General features: G+C 35.3%; 5 protein-coding genes and 1 non-coding gene across 7 annotated transcripts; 4 read left to right on the top strand and 2 right to left on the bottom strand.

The window, feature by feature from the left end:
• The first annotated feature begins 573 nt into the window (after window positions 1–573).
• On the top strand, window positions 574–3,083 carry LOC112527333 (aluminum-activated malate transporter 14-like). Its single transcript, XM_025137922.1, has 6 exons — window positions 574–823; window positions 951–1,091; window positions 1,173–1,445; window positions 1,570–1,691; window positions 1,767–1,910; window positions 2,490–3,083. Exons 1-6 carry the CDS (start codon window positions 574–576, stop codon window positions 3,081–3,083), a joined length of 1,524 nt encoding a protein of 507 aa, XP_024993690.1.
• Window positions 3,084–3,365: 282 nt separating this feature from the next.
• TRNAC-GCA lies at window positions 3,366–3,437 on the bottom strand. The gene has a single exon. It is a non-coding gene; the product is annotated as a tRNA-Cys (tRNA).
• Window positions 3,438–3,923: 486 nt separating this feature from the next.
• On the top strand, window positions 3,924–4,859 carry LOC112527335. Its single transcript, XM_025137925.1, has 2 exons — window positions 3,924–4,084; window positions 4,229–4,859. The coding sequence occupies exons 1-2, from the start codon at window positions 3,943–3,945 to the stop codon at window positions 4,750–4,752; spliced, it is 666 nt and encodes a 221-aa protein (XP_024993693.1). The 5' UTR covers window positions 3,924–3,942; the 3' UTR covers window positions 4,753–4,859.
• A 1,612-nt stretch (window positions 4,860–6,471) lies between these two features.
• LOC112527334 (protein ABCI7, chloroplastic) lies at window positions 6,472–10,417 on the top strand. The gene is made up of 3 exons (XM_025137924.1): window positions 6,472–7,397; window positions 8,718–8,977; window positions 10,004–10,417. Exons 1-3 carry the CDS (start codon window positions 6,498–6,500, stop codon window positions 10,323–10,325), a joined length of 1,482 nt encoding a protein of 493 aa, XP_024993692.1. The 5' UTR covers window positions 6,472–6,497; the 3' UTR covers window positions 10,326–10,417.
• A 2,853-nt stretch (window positions 10,418–13,270) lies between these two features.
• LOC112527917 (expansin-like B1) lies at window positions 13,271–15,378 on the top strand. 2 transcript variants are annotated; one of them, XM_025138774.1, is made up of 5 exons: window positions 13,271–13,558; window positions 13,694–13,800; window positions 13,881–14,062; window positions 14,229–14,361; window positions 14,901–15,278. In XM_025138774.1, the coding sequence occupies exons 1-5, from the start codon at window positions 13,339–13,341 to the stop codon at window positions 15,102–15,104; spliced, it is 846 nt and encodes a 281-aa protein (XP_024994542.1). In that variant the 5' UTR covers window positions 13,271–13,338; the 3' UTR covers window positions 15,105–15,278. The 2 variants fall into 2 exon arrangements, with proteins under 2 accessions (XP_024994542.1, XP_024994541.1); XM_025138773.1 differs by having other exon boundaries at window positions 13,272–13,558; window positions 13,691–13,800; window positions 14,901–15,378.
• A 661-nt stretch (window positions 15,379–16,039) lies between these two features.
• LOC112528654 (putative pentatricopeptide repeat-containing protein At5g37570) lies at window positions 16,040–18,815 on the bottom strand. The gene has a single exon (XM_025139676.1). It carries the CDS (start codon window positions 18,813–18,815, stop codon window positions 16,926–16,928), a length of 1,890 nt encoding a protein of 629 aa, XP_024995444.1. The 3' UTR covers window positions 16,040–16,925.
• Between the last annotated feature and the right edge of the window lie 445 nt (window positions 18,816–19,260).

The raw sequence follows: 19,260 nt of genomic DNA, 5'->3' as shown, positions 1-19,260 counted from the left end.
CATTTCATATAAACGGTTTCTATATTTACGTTTCCATATTTAAAAATAATTAAATCATTTCCAATATTATACTTGAAAACAATTGATTTACACATTCCATATAAACGGTTTCTATATTTACGTTTTCATATTTAAAAATAATTAAATCATTTCCAATATTAACCATTATACAGTAAAATAACAATTATACCCTTACTCATTAAAATTAAAAAATTAAAAACGGAAGTTTTCTATTGTTCGAGAGTTGTTTACATAGTTTTTACGAATCAAATCTAATCCGCGCATATATATATATATATATATATATATATATATATATATTAATTAGTTTCCTGCAAACTTTTCACCTGTTGATTACTGTGACTCACATTTATTTATTCAACAATAATTGACTTTTTTATACATATATATAACCTTGCAATCCATCCCTTTCAATGGAGTACATGTGAATCATCTCTGTCTTCCACACCTATAAATATAACTAATCATCATCGTCTCATATGCTTTTTAAAATATACAACCTTTTCATAAACAAATCTTGAATGCAGCAACTTACACCAACTGTTCGATAAGATGATGAATGATTTGGGCAAGAAAACCGATGGGTTACCGGAGAAGATGAAGAGATTTCCGATGGTGCTATGCCGGAAAATCTGGAAAGTGGGTCAAGATGATCCCAGAAGGGCGATCCATGCTCTCAAAGTCGGCTTTTCTTTAACGTTGGTGTCATTGTTGTACTTAATGGAGCCATTATTCAAAGGGGTTGGACAGAATGCTATTTGGGCTGTCATGACCGTCGTCGTTGTGCTTGAATTCACTGCTGGTAACTTCTATTTTGCTTACTTGTTCATTTAGGAACGGAGTGACAAGTGAATATTCATAATGAATGTTATTCATATTCATAATGAATGTTATTCATCATGTTCATATTGATAATATGATTTTTGTAGGTGCAACATTGTGCAAAGGATTAAATAGAGGATTCGGGACACTGTTGGCTGCATCATTAGCCTTCTTCTTCGAGTTTATAGCTAGAGAATACGGGAAGGTTTTTCGAGCTGTATTCATCGGGGCTTCGATCTTTCTAATAGGTAATTAATAGAAATCGATACCATCGTTTCTTTATATATCGATTAATTTCTCAAGATATATACTTGGTTTCGTTTTCGCAGGTGCTTTGACTACTTATTTGCGATTTTTTCCTAACATAAAGAAGAATTACGATTATGGTGTACTCATATTTCTCTTGACATTTAATTTGATCACCGTATCAAGTTATCGTGTCGATGACATCCTAAAACTAGCCCAAGGGCGTATTTATACGATCGCGATTGGTTCCGGGGTTTGCATTCTTATGAGTCTTTTCATCTTCCCGAATTGGTCCGGAGAAGATCTCCATAACTCTACTGTTTCCAAAATCGAAGGCCTTGCAAGATCAATCGAAGGTATAGAGTGTTCCACGTCTGCTAAACTTGGACAATATCTGCTCAAATATTCTCTTATATTATATTTGCATATTAATAAAGTTACTTATTTGCTTAATCACGTTTTTAAACACAACGAATGCAGCTTGTGTCGTTAAATACTTTAACGATGAAGAACCGGATCTAGAAATAGATGAGACGACGGAGGATCCGATTTACAACAACTATAAGGCCGTTTTAGATTCAAAATCGACAGATGAAACTCTCGTAAGCTCCTTTATTTCTTAACTTAACAAGTTTTATTCGTCTGAAAATACAAAAGTGATTCTTACAAATTAACAGGCACGACACGCTAGTTGGGAGCCACGACACTCGTGGCACTGCCACAAGTTCCCGTGGCAACAATATGTAAAACTGGGAGGCGTTCTTCGTCACTTTGGGTACGCAATTGTGGCTCTTCACGGAAGTTTACAAACCGAAATCCGGGTATGATTTGTGTCGTCATTATACGACAGATGGTATTTTGTTTCGCGACGCTTTATGAGTTGCTATATCGATATTTTTTATCTACAACTTGCTAAAATAATATACGTTTGCTTGGATCTAGTTTTAGAATGTTCATGAGGGAAGATTCTATTTGGCATATATAATTACATGGCATTCAAATAATTAGTTCGATTCAGATCTCTAATTTCTTCAATATATATATAGAGTTTGTTTCAAATGCAATCTATTATATTTGTACAACCAATACAACATAATAAATTGAAATATTTATGGAAATGATGAGAGTTCATTTATTATGATTTAAATATTTATGAAAGATGAATAAAGTTTATTAATTATGATCAATATTTTATATTAGGAAACAATCAAAACTTATATGAAATTATATATTCATCAAATTAAATGGACGGTTGAGATTGAATTGTATTGATCGTACAAATATAATTGTTCGTATAATAAACTCACCCTCTCTCTGTCTATTAGATATTTATTGAACATCTGAAGGATTTTTGAAGACATGATTGAAATAAGACGTTTTATTCTATATGAAATTTTCAGACTCCAAGATCAGTTCGATTACTATTCAAGGAACCATGCATTCGCCTTGTATCAGAAGTAACAAAAGCTCTAATGGAACTCGCCGACAGCATAAGAAACCGGCGACACTGCTCGCCGGAGATCCTCACGGACCATCTTCACCGGGCACTGCAAGACCTCGATACCGCTTTAAAGTCTCAACCAAGGCTCTTTCTGGGTCCAAATAGCCCTAACAACACGGCCAAAATGCTAGCCGTGGTTGCCGCAACAGCACGCCAAAAATCCGAAAAGCACTTATCTGGCTTGAAAACAGACTCGCCAAGGTTCTTAGACCGGATATCGGAGGGGGAGAGAAGGGTTTTGAGGCCGACGTTAAGCAAGCTTGCGATCACGAGCTTGGAGTTCTCGGAAGCGCTTCCGTTTGCGGCTTTCGTGGCATTGTTGGTGGAATCGGTGGCTCGGCTTGATGTTGTGATTGAGGAAGTGGAGGAATTGGGGAGGGTGGCTTGCTTCAAAGAGTTTAAACATGGCGGCAATGATGATGATGTGATATTGAATGTGGATAGGAGGAGATCAACGGAGATCAATCTTCCTAACTCTGCTGGAGCCGAGTGATTTCGAGTTCGTAAAACATCAATTCTGATCGTTTTTGATAGTTTTGCTTATTTGAAACAATTATACTTTTCTACAATAGTTTTTATCAACTTATTATAAGTTAGAATGATTTAACTTTTTCAAAAACTTTTTATTATCAGTTTGACATCGGTAAAAACTGTTTATTCAAATACTCAAAAATACTACCAATGTGATACTGAAATAAGTCAATAAGTTATTTTTATGATTAAATTTAATATGCAATTAGATTTTAGGAAAAATTAAAAAAACAAAGATAAAAAAAGGGCCCTACCGGGATCGAACCGATGACCTCTTGATCTGCAGTCAAATGCTCTACCACTGAGCTAAAGACCCACGACGGTCAAACTTTCTGACCACCAGTAATTTATGTAAAAATGTTTAATAATTTATCAAATATTATAATACATGCCAACAAAGACAATTAAATTTGCATCAACAAATAAAGTTTCAATATATTTTCAGTTAATTTTTGTAATTTCAATATCTTACAATTTTTTTTTATTAACCTGAATATCCAACCCGCTATGTGAGCCAACTAATCCCATGACATCTAATGAAGTAATACTAGTGTAAAGTCCGTCTTCGATAAGAAAAAAAGATCTGAACGTATTTATGTCTGGGTCAAACTTTAAGGTCGAAAAAGAGAATGATCGGGCTTAATTAGGCCAGGTCTAGACCCGACTTTGCCCTCAAAATTTCGTTCCTGGCTTCGAGCTCATTAAGACCGAGCTTTTTCGGGCTTTTAGTTTAAGCTTGTTACATCTTCAAACTTGGTGTATATGCCCAAATTTGCTGAGGATAAGATATAAATGAGTGGATGAAAAATGGTGCTGAAGTGATGGCTTCTTGCATCTCAAACTGTGTGTGTCTCTTTGGTTGGAACCCTGGCAAGAACTCAACCAATAAGAAACCTCCACCCAATTACCATAATCTTGATCTTCCTTTTCCATCTTCTCTGCTCACCAAGACTTTCCTCAATGGTACTTTTCTATCATTGCTTTTAGCTTATTGCAAAAAGCTCGTCTTATTAGCTATAAGCTAGCTTTTTGAAAAAAGTCGGGTTTTTGTTATGCCTTTTGTATCTGTTTTGGGAATGTTGTTGAGTTTTGCATGATTTTGAGCAGGGAAGGAGCTAAAATGCTGCTACAAGGCTACCATAGATGGATTTAGTGCAACTTCCTTTCATGAATGCGCGGATTTCAAGGGACCGTGTGTGATCATCGGCTACACCGACAATTCATTCAAGTTTGGAGGGTTCAGTCCCGAAGGTTTCAGAAGCACGGACGATTACTACGAGACGTTTGATGCATTCCTCTTCTATTGGCCCGATGAACTGGAACGTGATGGCCCTATTGTGTTGCCTAAAGTAGGGGGCAGTGGTGCTGCTCTTTTTGATTACGCACGAGGCGGGCCCCAGTTTGGGGCTGACGGGCTATTGATCGGGCCACCACTAGCACCGGTCATGGGTGGGTTTGCAGGGCCCGATACAAACTCCGGTGTCGGAGATTTAAGGCAAGCAAAGTCAAGATTGGGGCTGTCTTATGCCAAAAGGGCAGATGGAAAAGAGTCTTTGTTTGGAGATGAATCCAGGGCTTGCCTTGAAGATGTGTTGGTCTTTTGTAGTCCACAAATTGCAAGCCTATACTAAAAGGGTGTGCTATATATGGTTGTACTTCTGCTTTATCAGCTTGTACTTTGTTAATTTTGTAAATCCATTATCCCCAAATCACCATGATTTGCAACAAAGTGTAACTCAACTCTTGCACTCCACTATTTCTGTAGAAGTGAGTGAAAGGCTAAAAATGGTTTTGGTTTCATTTAGGCATAAAAACAAACACCTTTGATGCATTTATGAGACTAATTTGAACTTATTTAAGAAAAAGTAATTATAAATGATATTTTCTTCCTTTTATTTGAATCTTCTTCTTATTAATTACATTTTATAAACATTAATATCTAATCTTTGTTTTTGCATTTGCAATGCAACATGTGTTAGAAACCCAATATTAAAAGCTAAAGAATGGGAATTTTGTTAACAACATGGTTTGAATCAGAGGTGTGTAAAAAATCATCCGATCTAATTAAACCGATCGTTATCAGATATTCAATTGTACTTGGATTGTATCGGATCCAAATTTTCAACATCTAAATTAGATCGTCAGTTCTTTAATAGCAGTCCATAATCCAATAAAATCAAAGCGATCAAATTCAATGATCATCCAACTAACATCTAATTAATAACCATAGTTGATATTTGTATGGAGTTATTTATAATAATTTGATAAAATATACGAATTAGAAATTGGTTGATTAATTGGTTAAAAATTGTGTCAAAATATTGGATGAATCGAATTAGATCCAATGAATAACCAATAGTATCTGAATTGATCTGATCAAATCATCTTTGGATTGGATCAAATGTCTAATGTTAATTAGATTGGATGAGATGACATAATTTAACATCCATTGGATGATTGGATTTGATCAGATCCAGATGAACATCCCTAATTTGAATCCGATATCTTTTCAACTTGAACTTTAATAAAACACTTTAAACCAACTCAACCATTTCAAAATTCTGTCATAATAATGTTAAGAAATACTAGAAAGGTACTCGTGCAATGCAGTGAGATACGTCTTGATTTTAATATTTTATTTTATTCTTTAGCTCAGTTTGATGTTATAATATTGTCTTACGCGATTTTGAAAAAACGATAATGTTTTTATTTTTGAATAAAATATAAATTTGAAGATATCATAAAAATTTGACAAAAATATATTGATATTAGCATTAAATTAACTATTTAAAATTCTTCATTTTTTGTGTAACTTTTTAATTCAATTTTTTTAATTATAATCTAATTTAAGTTCAATAACGAAGTAATTTATATTTGGTTTAATAATATAATTTTCTTATAAAGATAATAATTAATTATTTTGTTAGAACTCGATGATTATTCTAATTATATTTTAGATTTTTYATATTTTAAAATGAGATGTTTATCCTCTATTTGATTATGTTTATCCACAGTTAGTTACACGAATTCAAACATGAAGGTTTAATAAGTTGTATTTATGCATAATTTACTTGTAATCTTGAATTTTAAATAATATACATCAATATACAGTACTTTATACATAAAAAATGATTTTTAAGAGTTTTTGTCAAATGTTTTATAATATAGTATAGACATAGGAGGAGGACGGAACACCAAAATAACACTTTCCAAGAACATTATTTCGAAAGGAGTGAAATTATCATTGAATCATAGTGTAGGGTGTCTAATGAAAAATCAAACCGAAACTTTGTTTCCTTCGAAAGGTCACCTTAGAGTGGTTCAGTTTCCTGATTCCGTCAAAATCCATTCTTTTTCACCTCCACCCACCGCATCAATGGCTGTTTCAGCCTTCACACCAATCATCCGCACCACCCCATCTCCATCTTTCACGATACCCACATCACCATATCTTTCCAGCTTTACAAGAACCAAAAAACTCCAACATGGGGTTTTATCTTTACCCCCAGTTGCTGCCCTCTCCGACCCATTTGTTCTTCAAATTGCAGAATCTTTAGAAGATTCTCTTCCCTCTTCTTCTTCATCAAGTCTCCAAAAGCTCAGAGATTTTGCTTCTGAATCTCTTCTCTCCACTCCATGGCCTTCTAGAAAAGATGAGCCTTTTAGGTTCACAGACACTTCTTTCATCAAGCAATCGGAGGTTATACCAGTTTCATCTTCTCCACCTCCTGAATCTTTGAACCATTTAAGCGTATTCGAAGATACCCATTTGCTCAATTTGACTCTAATTGATGGGTATATCATAGATTCTTTATCCCAATTGTCAGGGTTGCCAGATGAGGTTTTTGTTGGGAGCTTGTCTAGCATTAGTTCAAATGAAATCACAAAAAGGGTACTTGAGTTTTTGCCTAGCTCTGAACAAGGAGACTTGTTTTGGTCCCTTAATGGTGTTGGGTCTCCTGATTTAGTTGTGGTTTATGTGCCAGAAGGATGTAAAGTTGAGGATCCATTGCATTTGAGGTACATTTCCAATGAAGGGAGTGATAAGGAGTCAAAGAAGTTGCCAGTTTCAAATCCAAGGGTTTTGGTGGTGGTGGAGAAAGGAGGGGAGATTGGAATACTTGAAGAGTATGTGGGTGGTGGTGATGGGGATTTAAGTTATTGGACAAATTCAGTTATGGAAATTGTGATTGGGGAAGGAGCTAAAGTTACCCATTCTTACATTCAGACTCAATCCATGAGTTCTGCTCATATTAAATGGACATCCATTCAGCAGGTAATTTCTTCACTGATATATGTTTCTGGTAATGCAAATATAATTCATGAACACTTTGATGATATTGTATTAGCATTGAAAAAACTGAAGTTGGATCATAGAGCTTGTTTCAATTGTATCTATGTACATTAAACACACAACATGATCTTTCTTGTTCATGTAAGTGAGGCACAAATCTGACTTTCAAGTGCATTTTTCATGAATCAAAAATATATTGCCAATTTGCCATAGTCTTTGAATGAAATCCAAACGTATTAATCAGCTTTTCGCTAATAAACTACATAAAAGAGGAAAAGGATTGAGCATTCGAGTTAGGGGTCTCTCTATATTGACTTTTGGCCTCTTCTATTAGATGATGTTGTTTCTTGTTACAGTGTCAGAGGAAAATGAGTAACTTTAGACAAATCATGGAAATGCAAATTCAGTAGCAAATGGCATATTGTTGTTTTTTTGTCCAAAATCCATCGTTCTTCAGTAATGTAGGTTTTTTGCGTTTTTGCAAGAATAATGGTTTGTTTGCATTGAAAACCAAGTTCAACGGTCAAAATTGTGATTCTTTATTGAATGCTAAACGTATTTATATATGCTTTTATATTAACGCTAAATGATGTTGATAATGTTATAACTATAATTACTATCTTACATTACACATCAAGTAATGATTAAAAGTTCAACAGTTTTCAGTAGATATGCTTCTTTACTTTGTTAACGGCTCTTTGTGTGTGTGTGTGTGTATATATATATATATATAGAGAGAGAGAGAGAAAAGTTCAGTTGCAAACCTGTTTTCCGTTGTGATTCTGGGGACAAAGGAGAGCACGATGCTTGTCTCCATTTGTTCCCATCCATCATGAATATTGGACTTTTTACACCATTCATGATGAATGTTACAGTATGCAAGATGAATGATACATCATTCATTATGAATATCTTGTGAATGTCTGGGACAAGTGGCCACTCTCCTCTGGCCCTTGGTTCACAACGAAACTTAAGTTTGTAATTAAACTTTGCCCCTATATATAACTTGATGCGATTGCACACACTCTTACATATGGCTCATGCTCTTGTGCCTTTTTTATGTTTTACAAGTCGAGGGTCTTAGCCTCTTAGGAAAGTAGTCTCTCTATCCCTTGGGGTAAGGTAAGATCTGCCTACATCCTACCTCCAAACCCTACCTGTGTGAGATTTACTCGGTTTGTTTGGTTTCTTTATATTAAATTTTTGTGAGGCAAATTCTACTACTATTCATATAGTTGATGTTAAAATGCATAATAAGTAAATGGCAGAATATGATTCTTTTTCGAACTTGATTGTTTGTAGGAAAAGTCAAGTACCTACGAACTAGTAGAAGTAAGCACTGGCGGAAGATTAAGCCGACACAACGTCCATGTGCAACAAGTTGGGTCAGACACAATCACAGGATTATCGACATTTCACTTGTCTGGTAGTGATCAAACTCAAGATTTACATAGTAAAATCGTTTTGGATCATCCACGAGGGTTTTCTAGGCAACTTCACAAGTGCATTGTAGCTCATTCACTTGGACAAGTCGTATTTGATGGGAACATAAAGGTCAACAGGTAATCCTTTTGGCTCATCTTTAATAATTCGTTATATGTTCTGGTAATGAATATAATAGTAGCGTGGTGGTAATTAGGACCCCTACGTTCTTTTTTCTAGAGTTAGGGGCTGTTTGATTGGTTTTCCATTAAGTTCTATATGGATAAAGCTGTCTGGGTGGATTAATCTGTTTGTGTAGATTGAGATTTTTTTGTTTGTGAGAATTTTTTCCATAAATGAATGGAACATGGTTTTTAATTGGGACAGACATGTTTGGAAAAAACTTGGCTTTCTGCATAAAGCTCCCCTTAGAATTTTACTGAATAAGCTACTTTTTATATCATTAAGTCACTACCAAACAGTCATGTATAGCTGACCAAATAAGTTTGCGATTCCCATTAAGCTCAGTAAGCTGCTAACAAACAGGCCCTTAGACATGAATATATGCAGACACCATCTATGGTATATTTGCTTGTTTACTTCAAAACTAGTTTTGGATAAAAGTTAGGTCAAAATGCATCAAAACATAACGAACTTTGTTTTAGTTCCTATTTAGTGTAACAATGGTTTTTCGTCTTCTCCATTAGTGTAACAAACGTTCAGTTCTTTCTATCTCCTACCCATTTTACTTGATAAAAGGATTTTCTATCTACGTAGCGTCGGTTGATTTTTGTGCAAAAATTTTCTACGTAATCAGGAATTACAATATAACTTCACAACTTGGCATCCACGTAGTCAGTAGTTATCTACATGTTATTGCTCAAAATGGGTACAAAATAAGAAGAATTGATGGCGTTCAATTTCAATATAACACTACACCTTTTGGTAACCGTGAGTGTCCATGCCAACTTGTGTGCATCTTAACTAATCCCTTGAGGCCCTGAAGATAACAGCCAAGAAAATCCTCAGTGGGCATGAGGAGACTCAAATTGGCGACCCATGAGAAGGAGCCTCAAACCTAACCTTTATTTACCAGTTGAGCCGTCCCTCAAGGTTATGTAATAGGTTGCAAAGTTAATTTTATAATATTTGTAAAATTTTGGCAGATACGCGCAGCAGACGGATGCCGGGCAACTAACAAGGAGTCTTATTCTTGAGCCACGTGCAACGGTTAATGTGAAGCCGAATCTGCAGATAATTGCTGATGATGTTAAGTGTTCTCATGGAGCTGCAATCTGTGATTTGGAAGAGGACCAACTGTTTTATCTTCAAGCAAGGGGTATTGATCTGCAAACGGCTAGGAAAGCGCTTATTCTCTCGTTTGGCGCAGAGGTTATAGACCGGTTTCCATCAGCCGATCTCCGAAAGAAGGTGGAACTTCATGTAAAGAAGTTGCTGGATCCCAAAGTCCCCTCAAAGGTTGTGTAAATTTTGAATTTGAAAAGCAATTTTTGTATGGAATTTGTAATCAAAAGTGGACTTTTTGAAGCATCAAATTTGATGTCTAGTTGATGAAGAAAGGAGCCAGCAACCAAGATTTTAGTTTCTGGTTTACAGGTCATCTTTTAAAACTTACTTTGACAAAATAAAATTTCTAATATTTCTATTTTGGGTTGCTTTAAAAAAAAAAAAAAAATATATATATATATATATATATATATATATATACAATTTTTTTAGAAAGATTTCTTTTTAGATTTACCTATTTTTTTTATAACAATTTATTATTATTAAAAACCAAAGGGTCTTTGATCTAACGGCATGTGAGTCTTTGGCATTCTAAAAAGTCAAATGTTCAAACTTTATCAAATATGAGGAGAGTATGTGAGTTTATTTGTTTTATTTGTCGTATATAAATATTATTATATACTTTAAAAAATTATAATTATTAAAGGTATTCCTGATGCACATATGATTGAAATATTTCTTTTTAAGCTATCTATTTTTATTATATCATAAATTATTTAAAAAGAAATCTTAAAAACAAGTAATTATATATCGTGTTTCATTTATTAATGTAAATATTTTAAAATTTAAGGTTATAAGTTATTATAGCACATGTACAATTTTTTAAAACTTTATAAAAACTAATTGATAAACTCTCTAGATTTATTTTTTTCTTTAAATATGATATTTATATTGATATATCTTTTTAACTGTCTTTTTCTCGAGTATACCAGGTATATTCATATTAATATAATTTACAATATTGTAGAACATTTACCTCATGTTTTAAACAAAAAATTAAAATTCAAGTTTACAATTTTGTACAATATTCTAATTTGATCTCATAATACTAACCGAATAAAAACTGATAAACACGTTTAAATACTGAATACAAGATAAATATTGAATCAAACAAAATACAACAAAATACTTCATGAAACTAATAACTAACAAAAAAAAGACTTTCTTGTTCTTTCAAAACCATCACAACCCATAAAATAAAATCGAGAAGGACAGAAAATAGAACGAAACATAAATCAGGATTGAAAGGTTCAAATTTTCGTCTCCAGAATCAAGACGTATCGCTGCATTGTGCGGATATACTTCTAAGGAGTATGGGGAAAGGGTTTCACCAAGTAAAAAGGCGATGCACATATAATATGCTATTCCACTATCATTATAAATCCCAATACTTTTCCCCCTCTATGAATCACCATCATCATCCAATGGCTGCTAATGTACTTCTTTTTAGCATCTGTCATCATGATCTATTGGCTGCAAACACACTCCTTTTTAGTAAAGCTACAAGCTTGTTCAAGACAATTCAATCACCCATCAAATGGACAACTACTATTATTATTATTACATCCTAAAAAAAGCCAAATCGAGCTTATTAAATCGAGCTTAATCTAGAGATCTCAAGTTTGATTCCACATTTGGGTATTGGCCAGTGAATTACTACGAATGAGGGTGCAAAAGAAGGAAATTGTCGCTCAAATGCACATATTATCTTTACCATTTTCGCAGAACCTTCGAATCTTGCTTCTTCTACCAAATGAACAGCACCTGATGATATCACATAGATCGGATTAACAGTGTACTAAATTACTGTGGCATTCAGCATGTATCAAGAAAAGAGAAAAAACCAAACAAGCCCAATATATCCTACCTGAATGTGGATCATGGTGGATCATTCAAATTTGGCTAAACAGCCCCCCGTCTCAATCTTTTCTGTGTTTCAACGAAAAATCAAACTTGGCAGGCAGGTATCAAAGATTGAAACTTTTCACAGCAAAACAAAGGTTGAAATTTTTCACAGCCCAGAATAACAACTTGCATTGATTAATGAAGAAATTACCTAAATACCCTTAAAATGTTTTAAAGTTGAAGACATTTGTAGGTATAGAGATTTTGTTTACACATAATTTTGACTTTATTAGAGAGATATGGTAGGGTCAACCGGATATAACGGTCTCCAAGGCAAATTTGATGTTGTTAAGTGGATTTGCTTTATGCCTATATCTTCCTCAGCACCCCAGTTTAAAATCCTATCTACTAAATTATATTCCACAGTATGAAGGGAAAATCTTAACAAAAAGCGGGTTCAAGATTACATACCAGTTGCTCTTCCTTAAGCATTTCCACTGGCGGCTGGACATTTAATGCAAGGAAAAACAAAATTAATAGTTAGTTTAAGGTTTAATCAAGATGGTCTAGTGTAAACTCGTTCATCCGAGAATATCCTGTTTAGAAAGTAAATTCATATGAATAGTTGGTCTTCTTTTGAAAACGAAAAAACACGTTATATGTTGAAATTCAACCTATGAACACCATTAATATGGTTATCTTCTTACTCTTGCAGTTGAAACCATTCCTCATCTAGGAAGCTAATTAGGGCCTACTGTGATTATTAGCACAAGTGGGGACATGGGCATAAGATTAAATTGAATATATAGATTTGGTGCTAAACCACCTAACTCCCCCTCAATGTTTTACTTCTATTCCAAGCAAAGTCTTTTCTGTATTCAAATTAAGAATTGTTTGGCTTCAAACCCACTACCAACTCTCTTTCTTCGTTCACCGTGTTCGAATTGGTCCAAGTTCAAATTCTGTCATCGATAAAGATCATGGATTCTTGATATCTAACCTCAAATACATGACTAATACGTATACCTAACAGTTTAAATCAAGATTCAAGTGGTCACAAAGTTGTAATGTATATGACATATCGAGAGTTATATCTACCTAATCCATATTTGAAAAGGACAGCCACTATTTTTGCAATTGAAATTGTGTAAAGTTTCATATCAGCTGTCATTTTCAAATGAAAAAGTAAAATAGTAAAATATGCAAGGGAAAATCAAGGAAGGGTTCCAAGTAGTTTCCGTGCCTAAGCAGGTTGATACGGCTCAACATCACAGAATTTCTTTCATCAGCGCAGAATGTCAAAGCATAGAAAAAACTACCAACTAAAGAGTAATTTCGTTTACTATAAATGGTACCAACCTTATGTTTGCTTCCATACAAAACCAAACTTCTCTCTATCTTCCATTTGTTTCTTCTCCCTAAAATGGCATTTTCACACCAAATTCTCTTTATAGCTTCGGCATTGATCTTCTCCGTGCTAAATCCAGCACAAAGCGCCACGTCTGATGGCCCTTTCACCCATTCTCGGGCAGCATACTACCCAGATTCTGATGACAAGGGATCAGAAAGTGAGAACTGAAACATATATAAACACATCATACAGATAAATATATATACAAGGACATGCATACATAGATATACTTTCAATTTCTACTTTTTAGTCGCTACTGATGTTTTGTTATGATTCTTTGATGATGTGGCAGCAGGGAGATGTGGATACGGTTCATTTGGAGCAACAATCAACTATGGAGATGTAGCAGCTGCATCTGATCTCTATCGAGATGGTGTAGGCTGTGGTGCTTGCTACCAGGTCATAAGCATAACATAATATGTAAACAAATCTCTATAAGTATAACAACTTACCAAATTAGTCTCTTTCTAAATCATCAGGTGAGGTGCATGAATAGTAAGGACTGCTCGGATGAAGGAGTGACTGTTGTTATAACTGACCAAGGATCCAGTGATCGGACAGACTTCATTATGAGCAAGAAAGCTTTCCGTAAGATGGCTCAGTCTACGTATGCAGCATCATCTCTACTAGCACAAGGAATTGTAGATATTGAATATCGAAGGTAAGATTCAAAAAATAAAGAATATGTGAGCAACCTAAGAGCAAATAGTTTCCTGTTGATATATATTAAGTTCTCTTTTATTGCACACTTTTTCGAATTATTTTTCTATATTTTATGTTCTTATTACAAGAAATAATTTCATCATCCATCTCTGCCCCCTCCACAGGGTTTCATGCAGCTACCCAGGGAATAACATCACCATCAAGATTGATGAGAGCAGTGACTACCCATATTACCTCGCTTTTGTCATATGGTACCAACAAGGGCAAAAGGACATCACTGCAGTGCAACTATGTGAGGTAAGTTTATGGATATTTTATTGTCGACTATTACTAAGAAGTTGACACTTGTACATCTAATAATCTTACGAGACTTTAACTCCCACCTCAAGGTTTCTTGTGTGGGTTAAATGCCTCTTGCTAAAGCACAAAACAAAAATTGAAGTATTTAGGTAGAGCATATCTTCTAACCAACCATGAAAATAGTAAAACTCAAATGGACATTATATATACATACATATTTATTTATAATATTATATATGCATATGTGTGTGTGTGTGTGTGTATACGGAGCTTCAGATAAGAAAGCCAAAAGGTTGAAAACGTACGAATAAATAATTCATATGTGAATATTGGTAAGAGAAAATGTGGGTTCACATATGCATTTTCAAATGGATTTTTTTGGGTTTACCTATGATTCACATATGAATAATTTATTCTTACATCCTCAACCTTTTTGTCTTTCTTATATGAATCTTCCCCTATGTATGTATGTATATAATCTAGCTATCTAGTTTTTACTGTAGTCACACATGTGCTTTGCTGTTTCTTATATGCAGACAAAAGATTTTAATTGCAAACTATTGGACAGAAGTTATGGATCAGTATTTACAACAACCTCACCACCTAGTGGATCCTTGTCTCTAAGAATGTTACTCAGTGGTGAAGATGGAGATGAAAAATGGATTGTTCCAGTTAATATAATACCTGAGAACTGGAAGAAGGGGGACATATATGATACAGGGGTACAAATAGCAGAATAAGCACCTAATTGTATCCATAGGAATTTTTTCACTGATACTATCAAAGGACAAGAATAATCAGAGAGAACAGTCTCTAGTATGTTGGTTCTAACTTTTTAGCTTATTCTTATTGGTTTGAACTGTAGAATAGTTTAAGACATTATCATTTTAATGTTATGGTTATTTATTCCCAATAAGTTCTCTTCTTTCGTTTTGTTAGAAGTTGTAACAATGTTTGTTAACTTTCCTCTGTAAGAATTGGTCAAGCTACAGTAAAGGTTTATCCATTTATTTATTTTAGCAGGTGTTTGGTTGCCTTCAAGAAAAAAACATAATTTGCATAAAGAAATCATTGTCTGGAAATAAGTGGGGGATTAGGAAAAGTTTTTAACCAAAAAAAGGTCTTCCCTTTTGATATGATTTGTGGATATAAAAAGTTTTCTTTAAGGCAAAAGCAATGATGTGATGCTTCTCAATAGTGCAACTTCCCTGAACTAAGGAGTGGGATGGCTTGGCCTCTTAAATGGAAGTGCTTTTAAGTTATTATTACAAGAACTATTTGAAAAGTCCATACACCTAAATTCTTCCAAAGCCGAGACAGTGAAACTAGCAGCGGTCCGAAAAATTAACCCTGACTATCCACATCAATATATGCAGTTAACTATGGACCTAGAAATTTCTTTAGTCTTCAAAAAATTCACATAATAAATTCTATCAATACAGATTTTTCACAATGTTGTCGGAAATCCAAGCTTAAACTATAAATGGGCTAATAACGATAGCAAAAGAAAGGTTAAGGCGGTGAGGTACAAACATGTCATATTTTAACTGAAATTTCTGATTGTGTTCCCCTATTATTTTCCATTTTTATCTTTGCCATTGTTTGATCTTAAATGAACTTATCATCTGTCAAATATTTGTAATAAATAGATAGAATAAAGTGAGATGATATCTGTACCAATAAAGAAAAGGAAGGCACCCGATCACTGATATCTGTTGGTGAAGTGGGGGTCCAGAGACCTGAATGAACCCAGCTATGAGCCAATATTTCAGCATATTGAAGAACTTGTTGCCACTAAAATTAGAGAAATATCCTTCATGATAATATGACTTCTGTACAAATATGAGGACAAACCTCCTTCAATTTTCATGGTGGGAATATATGAGTTTGTGTTCAGTAGAAGACAACAATAGCAACAATTCTAAGAGAGTTAGTTAACTTCAGCTCCATCAAATAGCGTATCAATATGAAGTAACTAAGATCATGGGTTACAGAAAGATCATGGCAAAAACTTTTCAACCAGGAGAACCCAGGATATGGTTCTTCTCATGGATGGTGAGACGGCATGATTTGAAGGCACCTTGCTTAAGGAAATTTTGGATGTCTCACAAGAATATGAAAGAAGACTCTTCTCTGCAACAACTCCATTAGGATAAAAATTGTTGGCTATCTGCCTCTGCAAGAAGGCATAGCTACTGTCAGAAAGATGCTGTGATGCACCTTCATATATTTGCTCTTTGGCCATCTCTGTTAATATGACAAAAGCTTCCTTTGTTTAGAAGCTCGATTAAATCACCATATCTTCTATCCACAAACCGGTCAAATAAATCTCCTCGATAAGATGAGCACACGCTAGATTTTCGAATCTTCACTACATTGTTTGTCCATACATCATGCCAGTCATCAGATAAACTTAACCTTTAGGTCAGCTTGATCATCTTCACTGGAACAGGGGACTTGTTCTTATATGTCTAAAATCGCAAATTCAACAAAGAAAATTTCTTTAAACTTCAAAATGTTTGAGCATACGACCTCTCTTAAGTATCATATATTATCATTCTTCAAGGCATCATATTTCTGTATGACATTTTCAACTGAATGCCCATCTCACTCAGCATGGAGTACACTAACCTCCTCTTATGGAATGAAGGACCTCCTATTAATTCAACATCAGAATTTCCAGGATGAACCAGACTTGATCCAGCCAATTTTTGTAACCCCCTTTTCATCATCATCTCTCTCACATTCTCAACAGCATCCCATCTCTCTCCAGATGCGTATATGTTTGATAACAATACATATGGTCCGACATCACTAGGTTCTAATTCAATAAGCCTCTTAGCAACCATCTCCCCAAGTTCTAGATTCGAGTGGGTCCTGCAAGCCGATAGTAAGGCACCCCACAAGGCAGGTCCTGAGGCCAAGGACATATTTTTTATCATATCCTCAGAATCTTTCATCAAACCAGCCCGCGAAAGGAGATCAACCATACAACCGTAGTGTTCAACCTTTGGTTCAATCATGTAAACTCGATGCATCAGGTCAAAGTACCACCAGCCCTCCAAAACCATTCCTGCATGCGTACATGCGCTAAGAACGCACACAAAAGTAGCATCATTTGGCACCAAGTCACTTTTCTCCAATTCTAAGAACATTTCTAAAGCTTTCTCCCCATGGCCATGCATCCCATATCCCATGATCATTGAATTCCACGATACCACAGTTTTCTCAGGCATCTCATCAAATACTTGTTTAGCCAAATCCATAGCTCCACATTTGGCATACATCGTCAACAAAGCAGTTGAAAGCAACACATCAATTACAATATTCTTGTTATTCTTAATATAAGAATGGACCCATTCACCCCTATCAAGTCTTCCCAGGTGTCCACATGCAGTCAAGACACTCATTATAGTTGCTTCATTCGCCTTCAAACCTTGATCCTCCAACATGTCATCAAAAAGCCCCAAACACTCGTCGTAGTTTTTGGACCGCACATAAAGAGCTAACAAGGTGTTCCAAGAAACAACATTCCTCAATGGCATCCAATCAAAAAATTTACGTGCAAACACAATATCTCCAATCCTAGCATACCCATCAATCAGACAATTCCAAGAAACAATGTCTCTACAAGGCATCCTATCAAACAACTCTTGAGCTGCCCTCATGTCCCCAATCCAAACATATCCAGCAATCATCGAGTTCCAACTAAACACATCCCTCTCAGGCATTTCATCAAACAGCCAGTGTGCAAGGCCCACCATTCCGTTCTTCACATACCCATCAATCATTGAATTCCAAGTCACCATATCCGAGTCCGGACTTAAATCAAACACCATCTGTGCGTCCCTTATTTTCCCACAAATCGCGTACATATGTATTAATGCATTCCGCACATACAAATCCAACTCAAACCCTTCTTTCAAGACCCGAGTATGTGCCTTTTCCCCTTCTCTTACCAACCCCAGTTCAGCGCAAACCTTCACCAGCAATGGAAATGTGTAATGGTTGGCAGGCACGAAGTTCCCAACCATTTCTCGACGGTAAAACTCCAGGGCTTTAAGTGGTTCATTCGAATTCACAAGACCTCTCATAACAGTGTTACATAAGAACGAATCAGGTTCATCTACGCTATGAAAAACATTAAGAGCATGAAAAACAGTAGATGGAGAAGAGCAGAGCTTCTTCACCACCCGGCCGGCTGCAAGAGAATGCTGAAAGAGACCTGAAACAATGAGTTGTGCGTGTACTTGGTTGAATTCTCTTAGAGTAACGATAGAACATGACTCTAATTTGCTCAAGATAGGATGGCTTAGGCGTAAAATGGGTTGACCTTCATCGTCGTCCTCGTGATCATGCCAGAGTTTGGGCGAGGATCTGAGGGGAAGATTTTTATGGATTTCCCGAAATAATTCAATGGGTTTAGAGAGTTTAACGATCTTTCCGGCCATCGTGTGTTTTCTCGTTGGGTCAGTTGAGTAGTCGGTAGTCAGTCCCCTCGATACAAAAATACCATACGATCTCTGTTTGGACAAAATTGAACAGGTGGCAAGTGAATCCAAAGTAATGGTGGGAATCGTTAATCTTTATTAAGGGGGTGTTTGGGTAAGCTTTTCAAATTGACTTATTAACTTATTTCAGTTCGGTATCGGAGATAAGTCATTTTGGAGTGGTTGGGTAAAAAAAAAAAAAAAAGTGCTTATACCGGTACCAAACCGGTAATAAGTCTTTTTGATAAGTCAATCCCCTCTGACTTATCAAAATCAACTTATTAACAATTTACCATTTTAACCCTTACCCTCTCAAGCGACCGACTGATGAATTTAGGGTTTGTGAAATCGAACCAGAGAATCTCAAACCAGAGAAATCGAGGTCTGTCCATCTCACCAAAGCCTC

This window comes from Cynara cardunculus (genome assembly GCF_001531365.2).
Source record: "Cynara cardunculus var. scolymus isolate 2C chromosome LG 15, CcrdV1, whole genome shotgun sequence".
Taxonomy (NCBI): Eukaryota; Viridiplantae; Streptophyta; class Magnoliopsida; order Asterales; family Asteraceae; genus Cynara; species Cynara cardunculus.
The sequence above is the reverse complement of the archived record's forward strand: the minus strand, read 5'-3'. Positions and strand labels throughout refer to the sequence as shown.

Bases quoted from the DNA above. Each gene is read 5' to 3' on its own strand.
- LOC112527333 (XM_025137922.1), top strand. From the start codon at position 574: ATGATGAATGATTTGGGCAAGAAAACCGATGGGTTACCGGAGAAGATG. The intron at 1,446-1,569 runs GTATAGAGTGTT...CAACGAATGCAG, and splicing joins CCTTGCAAGATCAATCGAAG to CTTGTGTCGTTAAATACTTT. The intron at 1,692-1,766 runs GTAAGCTCCTTT...ACAAATTAACAG, and splicing joins AATCGACAGATGAAACTCTC to GCACGACACGCTAGTTGGGA.
- LOC112527335 (XM_025137925.1), top strand. From the start codon at position 3,943: ATGGCTTCTTGCATCTCAAACTGTGTGTGTCTCTTTGGTTGGAACCCT. The intron at 4,085-4,228 runs GTACTTTTCTAT...GATTTTGAGCAG, and splicing joins CACCAAGACTTTCCTCAATG to GGAAGGAGCTAAAATGCTGC.
- LOC112527334 (XM_025137924.1), top strand. From the start codon at position 6,498: ATGGCTGTTTCAGCCTTCACACCAATCATCCGCACCACCCCATCTCCA. The intron at 7,398-8,717 runs GTAATTTCTTCA...GATTGTTTGTAG, and splicing joins AATGGACATCCATTCAGCAG to GAAAAGTCAAGTACCTACGA. The intron at 8,978-10,003 runs GTAATCCTTTTG...AAATTTTGGCAG, and splicing joins GGGAACATAAAGGTCAACAG to ATACGCGCAGCAGACGGATG.
- LOC112527917 (XM_025138773.1), top strand. From the start codon at position 13,339: ATGGTACCAACCTTATGTTTGCTTCCATACAAAACCAAACTTCTCTCT. The intron at 13,559-13,690 runs GTGAGAACTGAA...TTGATGATGTGG, and splicing joins TGATGACAAGGGATCAGAAA to CAGCAGGGAGATGTGGATAC. The intron at 13,801-13,880 runs GTCATAAGCATA...CTAAATCATCAG, and splicing joins GCTGTGGTGCTTGCTACCAG to GTGAGGTGCATGAATAGTAA.
- LOC112528654 (XM_025139676.1), bottom strand. From the start codon at position 18,815: ATGGCCGGAAAGATCGTTAAACTCTCTAAACCCATTGAATTATTTCGG.